At 40.0% G+C, this 12889-nt stretch overlaps 1 protein-coding gene across 2 annotated transcripts in view; it reads left to right on the forward strand.

The window, feature by feature from the left end:
- snx13 (sorting nexin 13) overlaps positions 1-12889 on the forward strand; it is a 50495-nt gene that overhangs the window by 7774 nt on the left and 29832 nt on the right. For both annotated transcript variants that reach the window (XM_017720959.2, XM_017720960.2), the window contains exons 2-4: positions 9170-9282; positions 9469-9571; positions 11728-11817. In XM_017720959.2, the coding sequence (XP_017576448.1) occupies positions 9170-9282; positions 9469-9571; positions 11728-11817 (306 nt within the window). The remainder of the gene's footprint in view (positions 1-9169; positions 9283-9468; positions 9572-11727; positions 11818-12889) is intronic.

Below are 12889 nucleotides of genomic sequence, written 5' to 3' on the forward strand. Positions count from 1 at the left end.
CAAATAGTGATTTCAGTTTACTTACTAATACTGGCTTCTCTAATTATTTAACCAAGTACTTGAATACCTGTGCCCTAAACTTATACAAATAAATGTTATATTTCTCTTAATGATAATTCAGGTCATTGTAGTCCCACTTCTTACACTTTATAAATGTGAACATCATTACAAATTCCATGTCAGTGAATCCCTAGTAAATCATGAGTAAGTGCATTTTGGACTTAAAGGTGTGCAGAGAATCTAAATGGAATGTGTATATATAATTTGTTTATAGTACAACAGATACACTTAGACGTGGATCTGGCTGTTCAGACCGAGTCGCGTTGCCGCAGATCGGATACGTATTGGATTTCAATACCACATATGAAAGCGTCCCAAATTGGAACTGAAAATATCAGATGGTGGGTTTTTTTTTTTTTTGGCTGTTGACACTGACACGAAGATGACCCATCCGTGTCACATATGAAGACAAAGATCGGATTTGAGCCACTTTTCGCTGCTGTGTGAACAAAGCCTTTCATGTGTGTTACTTAAATCCGATATGTATTCAGTATGCAACTGCGAGACTGGATGGCCAGATCAGAATTCATGTGGCTTTTTACGTTAATCCAGCTCCACATTCATTATCACATGCTGAGACCTCAAACATTTGGGGTGATGTTTCTCCTCAAACAAAATTAGAAGGCACTTATCCAAACCGCTCCATGTTCGGCTGAATGTTGACATAGGAGAACGAGGCTGCAGTGTCAAAGAAAAGTTAAAAGTTAAAGTTAAAAGTTAAAACCAAAGAAGTGGCCGAATAACTTGCCCGGTTTACAGCGAGCGCGAAAGCGTTCTGGGTGATGAGCCCAGCTGTCTTGGCCTGGAAGTGGCTGTTACTATTGACTCCATTCTGTTTGTGTACCTCTGGAAGACCGTATCACATAAAGCATTGTTCTTCTTCATGTGCAGGTCACCTTTAAATGTTGTGAGCAGCCAAACGAAAAAAAATCTGATTTGTTGAGAAAATCAGATTGAGGCCACTTTTACCTTCTGTGTGAACAATATCCTAAAAAGACTCTGGGACAGTACACACACCTCAGTGCACTCCCACCACCACCGGAAGACCCACCCTTGCATTATGCATTTTTATATCATTTGGCACTTATGTGATTGGGTGCACACTGAAGTTTAGTGTTTACCTACCTGTTTTTTTTTTGTTTTTTTTTTTTGCCCACAGATCATCTGTGAGTGCACTGTATAAAAAATAAACAACATAAAGGAAAAATATTACTTAAACTAAAGGATAGGGGGCAGTCATGGGCTGGAGGGTAGGGAACCAGCCCTGTGCCCGGAAGGTTGCCGGTTCGATCCCCTTGCCTGACAGTCCATGACTGAAGTGCCCTTGAGCAAGGCACCTAACCCCCAACTGCTCCCCAGGCGCCGTGGATAGGGCTGCCCACTGCATAGTGTGCTCACTGCCCTCTAGTGTGTGTGTTCACTAGTGTGCATGTATGTGGGCGTTTCACTGCACGGATGGGTTAAATGCAGAGGTCTAATTTCAGTGTGGAAACACAGTGACAAATGGTTGTAAATTCTAAATAAAAACAAAGAACTAAACCACAAATGCATGAGCCTCAAGGAATATGAGAGTATCTACAAAGGTCAGACAGCTGAAAGCCATGTGTTTTTGACCAGCAGTACCGTTTAAGACTGTGGTCACATGTCCTCCGTGTCTATTTGATGCCAGACTCTGGTTTGTAGTGAGTTTGTGTTCTGCGTTATCTTGTTTTCACTGGCTCTGACCCTGTAATGCAGCTGCGGGTGCTTTGCAGTCATTTGCATTATGATAAGAAGACTTACGATAAATGTTTCTCTGACCATGCGGAAGAACTTAAGACAACCAGAGCCTCAAGGCATCTAGACAGCCAGATCTTCATTAGACTTGGGCTTTTGTCTTTAAAGTCTGGTTTAATTAGACAATGTGTCCTCACTCTTTACACTGAACTGTTCAGCCTCTTGTGGGATAAATTTGTCAGGTTGTCTTAGGCCAAGGCTTTGTGCTTTATCTAGTTAAGTTTGCCTTGATGCAATGCAGGCCTTCCTTATGTGTTTCTCCACTCATCTTGTTTAGAGCATTATTTTAAAATTATATTGTGATAGTTTGTACTATGCCTATAATGTGTAAACCCTTATGAGATTAAACCAATTTGTTCCTAGTAGGGATGCATTGATGCATGAGTACATATTTTTAGTATTCGCTGATAATGTGTCCAATAATATACCAAGTTAACCTACTTAGAATTAAGCAGGTGTTGGTGTAAATGAGTGAAGTGTAACTTAAGAATTAAATAGTTAAAATCTTGCTTATTTTAAATTAAATGAATTAGCTGGCTATGCTACATTAGTTACCTTGGATCGAGTATTGTTGGAGTGGAGAAGAGTGGGCTTAGTCAGAAAAGCACTTCTGTACACCTGTAATTAAAGCACATTTTATAGTTTTGATGCTCCTCATCTCTCTTTCAAAAACAGTCTCTGTAGCGCAGCGACAGCAGGAATCACATCCGAGGCTAACTAATCCGAATTGCTTACTTGTCTAGTTTTACCTGTTGTTGGAGTCTTTTGTTTTTCTGATTGAGCTGTGCTTGAATGTCCTTTTAAAGTCAGGCATGCGCAGTATTCGTTGTTAACTCGCATTGTTCTTTAAATAGGCCATCACGTACAGACAAAGCCAATGGGTTGTGTGCACACTGTACGAAAACACTCAGTTTAATTGACATGCTATGCGAAATGCAGCCCTTACAGACAATTGTCTAGGGATAGTTTCAAATAAGTGTTTCATTCAAAATAACACGCTGCGTGTTTTAAAATCATGTTGAGAAGTTGAGCTATAGTAGTGCTGCTGGCTTATGCTACACCGTGCACTGAAGATAAAACTAGACAGTGATGTACCCGGTAGGACAATACAGCCAGTTTTCCCCAAAACATTACAGTATTAATGTTTATTAATAAATGGCACGGTGGTGCGGTGGGTAGCGCTGTCGCCTCACAGCGAGGAAGGGCCTTGGTTTGATTCCCCGGCCAGGTGACCAGGTTCCTCTCTGTGTGCAGTTTGCATGTTCTCCTGTGTCTGCGCGGGTTTCCTCCGGGTTCTCCGGTTTCCTCACCGTCCAAAGACATGCAGTCAGGCCAACTGGAAATGCTAAATTGCCCCTGGGTGTGAGTGACTGTCTGTCTGTCTGCCCTGCGATTGACTGGTGACCTGTCCAGGGTGTATCCTGCCTTCCGCCCGATGACCGCTGGGATAGGCTCCAGTACCCCCCACGACCCTGAGGGAGAAGCAGCTTAGAAAATGGATGGATGGATGTTTATTCTAAACAGAGTGAATTCGGCTTATACAGAGTTTGGGAGCAAATTTTTTTGCTTCCGTTTTGCTAGCCTACGTGTCTCCATTCCTGTTAGGGATTGGACACACGTAGGCTAGCAAAACAGTGTTGGTAGTGGGGAATTTTTATGACTTTAAGTAAATGAGCACAGTATCGAACTGATACCAGATACCAGTATTAATATCGACACATCCCTAGTTCGTACACTTGTAGATTGTTGCCTGTTAACATACAAAGAGTGGTTTTAGTGGCAAAGGCTTATTTTTACTGCAGACTGTCGTCGTTGAAAATGATTCTTCTGTTTCGACGTAATAAACCATGCTGTCTGACTCCTGACTCCCACCCAGGGAGTCTAGGAAGAGATCAAACTCCCATGAAACATTTCTGCAAGAAGCCTGTGACAGGGCAGTTGTGTGAAGAGAAGATGAATGGAGCAGAGTGTGCTGCAGCATGGGAATTTAGCTGATAAAAAGCTTTATCAAACTTCTTCGTTTTGCAGGGTGAGTCACTCTTTTCAAACCCAGTTTGAAGCTCCAAGATAAAGAAGTCATGCCGCTTCTTCTGAGTGGGCCACATCTTGAAATCGTTAAAAGTAAAAGTCAAAAACAGCTCTGTCTGCAAGGAAGCTTTACTCCAGGAACCTGACTAGATGTCCTTGGATTGCTTTTCTTTCAGCTTGGAGATGGCGCAGTACCACTTTAACTTTTCCAACCCAACTCATTCTTTTCTTTCTCCAACATCTGATCTCACAAGTTCAGTTGGTATTGTACAGTCCTGGATATCAGATGGTAATAAAAATTGTTATTCGCAAATGCAGTTGGCTATAAGGGCTTGACCGGAATATTTGACTATTTGGATATTTGTGCATTTGGTAGATATTCAGTTTTTAATTTTGGTTGTTGATGTCGTTGTTGTCATCATTGTCGTTGTTGTTGTTGTTAATATAGGCTATCAATTAAGGCAAATTGCAAAATACTGTAATGTTTGGGGTTCCATATTGCAGCTTTTTTTTAATATGGTGAAAACAGCTCCAAACACACCACCACCTCTTTAGCACTTAACAGGAACTACCTCTGTCGCTTACTCACAACAGTCCCCAGCCATTCTGCCTTACTAGGGCTGCAGTGTGTACCCTTCATGCATTGCGTTGGTCAACCAGTTGCCCTCTAGCCGAGTACTAAGAGAGGCTTGTGGACCTGGTAGAAACAGCAAAGTCACAGCGTGAGCACCGCAGTGCTCTGCAAGGAGAGCAGCTAGCCGGGAGATTCAGATTTTATAGTGGATGTGTTTTCAGGACAGGCTTTGGACGTGGATGTTTTGAACAACTTTCTTAACAACTAACCTTCCCAACCCCCTATCCCAGGGCGAGGCTTGGAATATTTGCTGTTGATCACTGCTGAAGCTCTGAAGCCCAAAAATGGTATACTCGTTGACCATTCATCATTTACCATAGTTGAAGGAACACTCATAAAAAGTATTTTGTTAGTTACCACAGATGTTGAATCATGCCTTTTACTTGTCTATCTGTGCTTCTGTGCACTGGCTTTTATTAGTCCCATAGGAACAACTTTTATTAGCAAGAATAGTAGCTTGTTGCTAACATTTAATAGCAAACAGTTGCTATTTCTGTGCATCATGACAAAACAAGCCCTTTGCAGCAAGATATAGTTGCTGTATGGAAAATTGTTCGCAAAGTTTATCCTATCCTGTCGTTAATAAGCCAAGAGTTGGAATTTTTTTGGAAACACTTTAGAAGTAAATGAGAGATGCTTTCTGCAATATTTCCTTTTGTTCTGTTTTCTTTTGTTTTGAATTGCCTACCCCCACATGGCTAAAATAGTCGTCTGTGATTGGTCAGTTTGCATGTTTTGCCCAGGACACACATACAGTTTTTTATTTTTTATTTATTTATTTTTGTAAAGAGAGAGAATAAATGTTTTAGTAAGTAATCTGATTGTATTAAAAAATTTAGTTCATTAAACTTGAGTGAATTGAATGAAAAATGAATTAAATAATAACAACTAAATGGGGCTCCCCAGTGGTGCTTCCATCTAAGCGTTGGCCCTGTCATCAGGAGATCACGAGTTCGATCCCTGGTGATGCTACAGCCGTCCGTGGCTGTGAGGCCAAGAGAGCACGATTGGCCTCGCTCTCTCTGGGTGGGTAGGATGGCCCCCTTCTCCCCCATCACTCAACGCGATGCAATTGAGCGCAGGCGTCTGTTAGCTGATGTAACAGAATTGACGGTTGGCGTTTTTTCCTCCGAGCGCGTTCGGCTGTCCAATGACGTCGTGTGAGCGGCAGTTTTGAAAAGATGCGGTGGTGCTTCACAGATCTCAGAGGAAGCCTGTGCTAGTCTTCACCCTCCTAGCGCTGGTAGCATTGTGTGATTGGGGGAGTCCTAGCTAGTGGGTGGAACTGGACATGATTAAATTGTTGAGAAAATCGGGTAGAAATCCATAAAAAAATATATAATAAGTAAAAAATTAATAACGGAATGTGAAACAGATGAATGTCCTGTCAACTTATGATTCAAGTTCAAGAAGAAGTTCAACCTAAAATTTTAAGGCAACCAGGTTGACAGGGGTTTCCACACTAATAAAGTATTTTGAATTTTGTGTTTCGAAGAAAAAAAAATGCTGTCTGTACTCTCCTCCTGCATAATCACTACTCGTTTTCTTCCTCTTTTTTCCCAGGGGTTGACTAATCTATGCTATCTTCAGTCAGTCCCATCTCCACGTTCATCTTTACTGTTCCCAAACATCTAGTGTCCACTCCACTGTGCTCTCTTGCTTGCTCTTCGAAAGGGAGGCTTCAAATGAAATACCGATGTCGTTTACATGTGACCTGTTCTGTAAAGCTCCTGGCAGTGAGACCTGACCAGTGACCCAGAGCTGTTGTCTTATCTAACCTTTGCGTAGCATACTGACTTTTCTGGCTTGTTTGAGTGCTCGGGGCTGGTCCTCTGACAACCTCACCCACGTAGTGCTCGTAATGCGTTTGCCTTCTCCTCTAATAATAAGCATACATTGTGGCTTTTGTGTAAGACAAATTCCTCTAGAATGTTTTGACACGTCCTGGTGTTAGCTTGAACACCTGAGTCATTCTTCTGCCCAGCCGGTTTTTGGTCAGTAGTAAAAAAAAAAACATGCTGTAACTGTAGTGAAAAGTCTTCCTGGAGTTCCAGACTTCAGAACCGTGAACCATCTCCACGTCAGCACACAGTGTGGTGTTATCTAGGATACATCTACTCTCTTGACATCTTGTAGAGATGATTTATTAAAAAGTTGTCTGTGCCGTCGTCTGATTTGAGCTTGCTTGTCCCAAGGTTACCTCAGCCGTTCCTAGAACTATGACTTTATCTCTGCCGCAGGTTCATTGAAATCCTTTCTCTCTTTCTTGCTCAAATGCCTGTCAGCACACAACCCCTATTCCTTTCTGGTAGGTTCAGTACTTAGAATCCGTGTACCTCGCTTGCTGACAGCAGATGTTTCCAAATCTTCATGGGAACTGAAGTGGCCTGGGCTGGTTTTGGTACAGTTTTGTTTTCATAATGAGCAGATAGATGGAAGTGATTAAGGTTGAGATGATATGAAAACTTCATACCATGATATCAGACCAAAATCTTATGTTTTGTATTTTTAAAATACATTGTTTAAAGAAGACAAAAGTTTGATCACCCCAGTCAAATTACACGCTTTGCTGATTTGTGAAAATGACTTGACCTCCTCTACAGAGAGCACAGTGAATTTTTCTGCAAATTCTGGTGCATAATTTTTATTTATTTGTTTAATTGGTTTAAAGGGGGGGGGGGGGTGGGGGGGGTAAAATGTAGATTGTGACTACTTTTGTACAGACCTTTTTTTTTTAATGTGCTTTTTTAATATATATTTTTTTAATTCAGCAAATAAACAGTAGTTATGCATTAAAATGTGCAGAAACAGAGGCTTATTTTTATCTACACTTTTGTTCATCAAGGTACAAACAATGTAAATGTTCCCTCAAAGATGCAGTGTAGCTTAAATAATTTTTTTCAGGTGCAAAATACATATTTGTACCTTTTCATAACCAAATGTTTTAATACTGACCAATAAAATAAAAAGCCTGCGGGTGAGACGGGCTGTTTGGAGTCAGTACAACCTAGAAAATATTTCAGTCTATTATGGTACAGTTATGTTCCCTGACTAAAGGTACTGAGATGTACCACCGGAATGACACAAGGGGTCCTGCCCCAGTGACATATCGTGCCTTTTTGCCTTTTTTCTGAGAGTGTTTTAACTTTATTAACAAACAAAAAATTAACAAAATGTTTTTGACCAGAGTGCCTAAATGTTTGCATGCCTACATTTTTGCATGCCACTGTATTTTGATGTATGTGCTCATTTAAAGAAAACTGTGAAGAGTGGCTTGTTCCTTGTAGGGGATGTTTTCACTTCAAATCAACAGAACATGCATTCTAACCTGGGGTGTTCAGACCTTTACATATGATTGTATATGGAAACTAGGCTGCAAAAAACAGCTCACTTTGAATCATTTTTGATGTCATGAAGCCACAAAGCCAACACTTTTATACTCTGTTTAAATCTAGGAGATAAAGAGAAGTTGTCCATCCCTGATTTAAACTGGCTGTAAAAGTGTTAGGCTTCGTGACATCAGCCTAGTTTCCATTTACAATTGTTGTACAATAAAAATATAGCATATGGGCTCTTTTAAAAGCACTTATACACACGACAGGCTAACAGCTGAGGAAAGAAAACAGCCGGCCTAGTTCACACAGTGTGTTTAACAACAGGGGTGTGTATGTGTCTTTTAAGCTCTGGGTCAGGAGGACGCGGTGACACTGCAAACCGGAGTGCTGGCTTTCCTGCCCTGACAAAAACAGGAAACCTGGTGGCTGAACGTAGACTTTTCTCCCTCTGCTTCTGGGCTTCAGGCCTTTTATAACCCTTGATCAGGCCATTTGAATTAGGAGATCTGTACTTCATTCAAACCCAGCAGCCCAGGCCTGACCATTCAGAATAGCCCCAACACGCCACTGTTTATACATATATATATATATATATATATATATATATATATATATATATATATATATATATATATATATATATATATATATATATATATATGTATGTATGTATGTATGTGTGTGTGTGTGTGTGTGTGTGTGTGTGTGTGTGTGTGTGTGTGTGTATTTAACGTATATGGATGTGTACATACGCATGTGTGTGTAATAAAATTGTGTATGCATGTAGTAGTAGTATGCGGGTAGTACAGGTGGGTTGAGGTGGGTACAAGATATTTCTTCAAAAAACACAGACTTGTTTCTATACTAAGAGCCTACTTGGTCCTCATTGTATTTGGCAGTATTTTTAAATGTAATTGTACAGGTGCTTTGTGTCTATTGCAACATCAAATGTAAGGTGAACTAAATATGGTGATGCATATTGTGTATCATGAAAATGTCTTCAGGTATCTTTATATGGTGTTTTTGCCATATCGCCCACCCTTATGTGCATTATATTAAAAACGCTTTGATGTGACATAAATGTTGGCCTGTATTTTTTTCAAAATGAGTCATCATGGGATGATCTGGGTCACTGGAATACCTCGATTAACCAGAACAGCCATAGAAACTCATCTGGAACATATGAGGCTGTTTCGGGATGGTCAGCAGTTAATGAACATTTTTCTCTGATTTATTAAGAATCACATGCATATTGCAGCCCTTTGTAGTATCAGTAGTGCAATGTAGTTATAAAGTTATTAATCTTCTCGACCTCTTTTGTGCATGTGTTTTCCAGGCCAGTCTGTCCGTTTGGGGATGGGGCGGTCTAGGAGTCGTGCTCTTCCTCATCACGTTTGGACCCTTTGCCATCTTTTATCTGGCATTTTATATCTTCTGTTTTGTTGGCGGGTAAGTTGATCATACACAGTTACAGATGAAGGCCTCAGCAGGAGCTCTTTCCTCAGCGGGGCTCCTTCTGGTCTGCCGCGCGTCTTCATGCACCGATGCCCTCCATGAATATGAATAAGCTTATCTTTCTCCTGCAGGGGTTATTGTGTGTGCTTTTGATAATAAACGTTTCATGTTTCTATTTAGGGGCTTTGCCGTCACCCTTTTATTTGGAAAGACAAACTCAGAGAAACACCTAGAGAAGTGCGAACACTCCTATCTGCCTCCCACACCAACTGGCATAGCAAAGGTACAACAGTTGCATTCACAATAGAGGACATTTTTGCTGTGATGTGTGTTATTTTATGCAACTATACATATTGAACACATAATGTTGAAGATGTGCTTCATTGGGGTGTAACGGTACATACAATCCTAAATATCATTTAATACAAAATTGTGGTGTCTCAGTGGGGGGTGTGCGTGGGTGCTAAAGTACTCTGAAATCTGTTGGAGGTGCCAGTACTTGAATACTGAAATCAGTATTTGGGTGTTTGTGTTTCATCACAGAGTAATCTATACTGATTCAAGTACTTTTTAAATAGAACTTTTTCATGCTACCCTTTTTAATGCTAACGAAATAACCCCCAAAAATTAGAACCCATAAAATGTCCTAATGATTTATTAAAAACCCAGTTGTTTAAGGATGGCTGTGTATATAACATAAGCCCTGCCCCCTCCCTGCACACTTTTCTTTGATGGGCTGTACCCAACTACCTAGTTTTGGTTGACGGTGGTTTTCACAAAAGAAGATAAACGAGAGGCTCTGAAGATACAGAAGGACGAATCGGCAATACAGTTTTAAATTCCAGTGCACTGTTTCAAATTCAGTATTTCATGAATTGAAATTGTTACACCCTGAACCCCTAAAAATCCCAGGCTTATTACATACTAAGGCTTATTATTCAGTAACTACAGGAAATATAATGCAAACTGGCTGAGCTATTCTTATGTTATAGAAGTGTGTAATAAAACTTTGAGGCCTGGCTGTTTAAAGGGTTAATGCTTCATGTCTGGCTCTCATGTTGACATGGTGATTCATCTTATTAGCAAACCTAATGAGAACGTAATGTTTCTATAGCTAGTTGCATTCCTAGTGTTCTCCTTTTAAAAAAAAAAGTTCAGTAAATAATCAAATGCACACAGTTTTCCCCAAATATTAATCAGTAAAGACAATTTTGGGATCCAAACTTTGCTTATTTAGTTTTGAGTGGGAGCTGCACGGCTTGTATCGCAACAATCGGCATTATGCAAACTGCTTTCCTACATCATCACTTTGTTACTTTGTATAGATGTGCTCTTTGTACAGCAGTGGTCACCAGCTGGTCCTGGAGATCTACCTTCCTGCAGACTTTAGTTCCAAACATAATTGACCTCACCTGATCCATTTAATTATTGCCTTCAGAAGTCCTTGATTAGCTAAGTGAGGTGTGTAGATCTCTATGAGGAGGGTTGTTGACCACTGCTGTATGACATACTGTTATTCAGGGCTGCAGAATATGGACCTAAAATTTGATGCTCAATAAAACTTTTGGATATCACAATGACAATATGAGAAATGATCTATTGTCAGTAAAGTAGTTTGCTTCTGAGTAGATTGACCTTTTTATGCTGTGTATAGAGAAATTTAACTAAACCCTCCTTTAAGCAGTTAGCCAAAAAATACAAAATAATCATTCACCACTGTGCAACATAAAAAGTAATGAAATACTAAAAGCTACTTACGTCAGAACTGCAAGCACATTGTTGTGCGCTATAAGGCTGAATAAGGGGCCCAGTGTCAGGGAAAGCATTGCTCTTAGGCTTAGAAAAACATTATCTTTATGATCATGCAGGGTTGTTGGAACAGTTGTCATTACTGCTTTGTACAGTTAACCATACAGACTAAGCATTTTACACACACCACTGAGTGAGAATATTATCATGTTTAAAGCATTTTCACTGCCTAGTAGTTTGAGGATTGAGTAGTTTTTGAGCTGTGCATGTTTTGTAACTGGCCATTTAGTTAAATGGTTATCTCTTAAAACAGACAAAGTAGCTAAAACAGCAATAGCAGCCACACTAGAGCTTGTGCTTTTCAGTGTATTTGTTAATTATATAGATATAAAGCTAATCTAAATGAGATTAATGCATGCCATTTGCTCAGTGCTAACTGGTGAAGTATTAATCTCCACTACATTAACTGGGAATAACATTACTTGTTAGCTACATTCACCTCATAGCTACAGTGCAAAACTAAAGAAGCCAACAAGTCTTGGAAGATCAGCTGCATTTGGGGTTCTGTATAAATTAAATTCTTCACCAAACTCTTCCTGAAAAACACTTGAAAGGGAAGCAGGCAAAACACAAAATCTTGCTGTAATCCGGCTGTCCAGATCTAAAGCAGTGTTTCAATTGTTTCCTCAGACTTTGGATGAGCTGAAGCAGGAGATAAAGCCAATAAAGATTGACCGGCGTCTGACAGGATCCAACATCATTGATGAGCCGCTGCAACAGGTACCGTTTGCAAGAGCTCTGAGAAGTGCAGATTCATGCTTTTTGTGTTTCGAAACCAGCGTCATTCAGAGTGATGACATGGCAATAAAGAAATGTCACATGCCCTCTGAGGCAACCATGCGTGTGCATGGACTTCTGCTTAAGCCAATAGTGCAGACACTTCACTTTCTGGTTAGAAAGGCTCTTGACGAAACACAGTTACTTCCTTCCTTCATTCCGATCTGCTTTGGAGATGTTTTTGAATGCGTTGGTTTTGCATCATGTTGCTCATTATGAGGAGGCACCCTTCAGGACCGCATGCTTGATTACCGTAATATCTGCGTAAGTGGGTCATACAGTGGGGAGAAATTGTATTGAGTGACCTTGGGCGGGTAGCCGTCAATGAGTTCATTGTCCTCCTCTTACGAATCATGCACATTAGATTGGCCACTTTGTGCCAAGTCAGCTGTCTTTTGTGTAAGGAGCTCCTATAGTGCCAGCTTCTGTCTTCTGCTGAAATTCAGCCTAATTTGTGTGTGTCGTACACATGGTTGAAAAACACCTGAAGGCTGAGACATCGTTTTAGTTAAGGTGACCTTAAGGAGCGAAGATTTTGGCACAAAACATAAATTTTTTTTAAATCCCATGTAGTAAAAGAAGTCTATTTTAGAAAAAAGAAACAAAAATACACACACACATACATATATGTGTGTGTGTGTGTGTGTGTGTGTGTGTGTGTGTGTCCCAGTAAGCTTTTCTGAGCATATTGTGGATATCGCCAGTATGTAAAGAACACTCACTACGTTTCATTACAAAATTAGCATAAATTGGCCTTATTTCAGTTTAGTGCAGTGAAATATTGAATAAAAATCATTGTAGTTTTTAGTTTATTATAGTATTTTTATATGGAACACTACATATTTTATTTTGTCTCTTCTGACTTATTAAATCTCAGAAAAAAGAAATATTGTGATGCATATTGTGGAATGTGAAAATGTTTTACTGTTAAAAGTACTGTTATATGATATTTTTGCCATATTACCCACACCAAGAGTCAAGATGCATACATTAAATGAGGAGAATTTAAAATCAA

The sequence above is a fragment of the Pygocentrus nattereri genome, chromosome 1, assembly GCF_015220715.1.
Source record: "Pygocentrus nattereri isolate fPygNat1 chromosome 1, fPygNat1.pri, whole genome shotgun sequence".
In the NCBI taxonomy this organism is placed as follows: domain Eukaryota; kingdom Metazoa; phylum Chordata; class Actinopteri; order Characiformes; family Serrasalmidae; genus Pygocentrus; species Pygocentrus nattereri.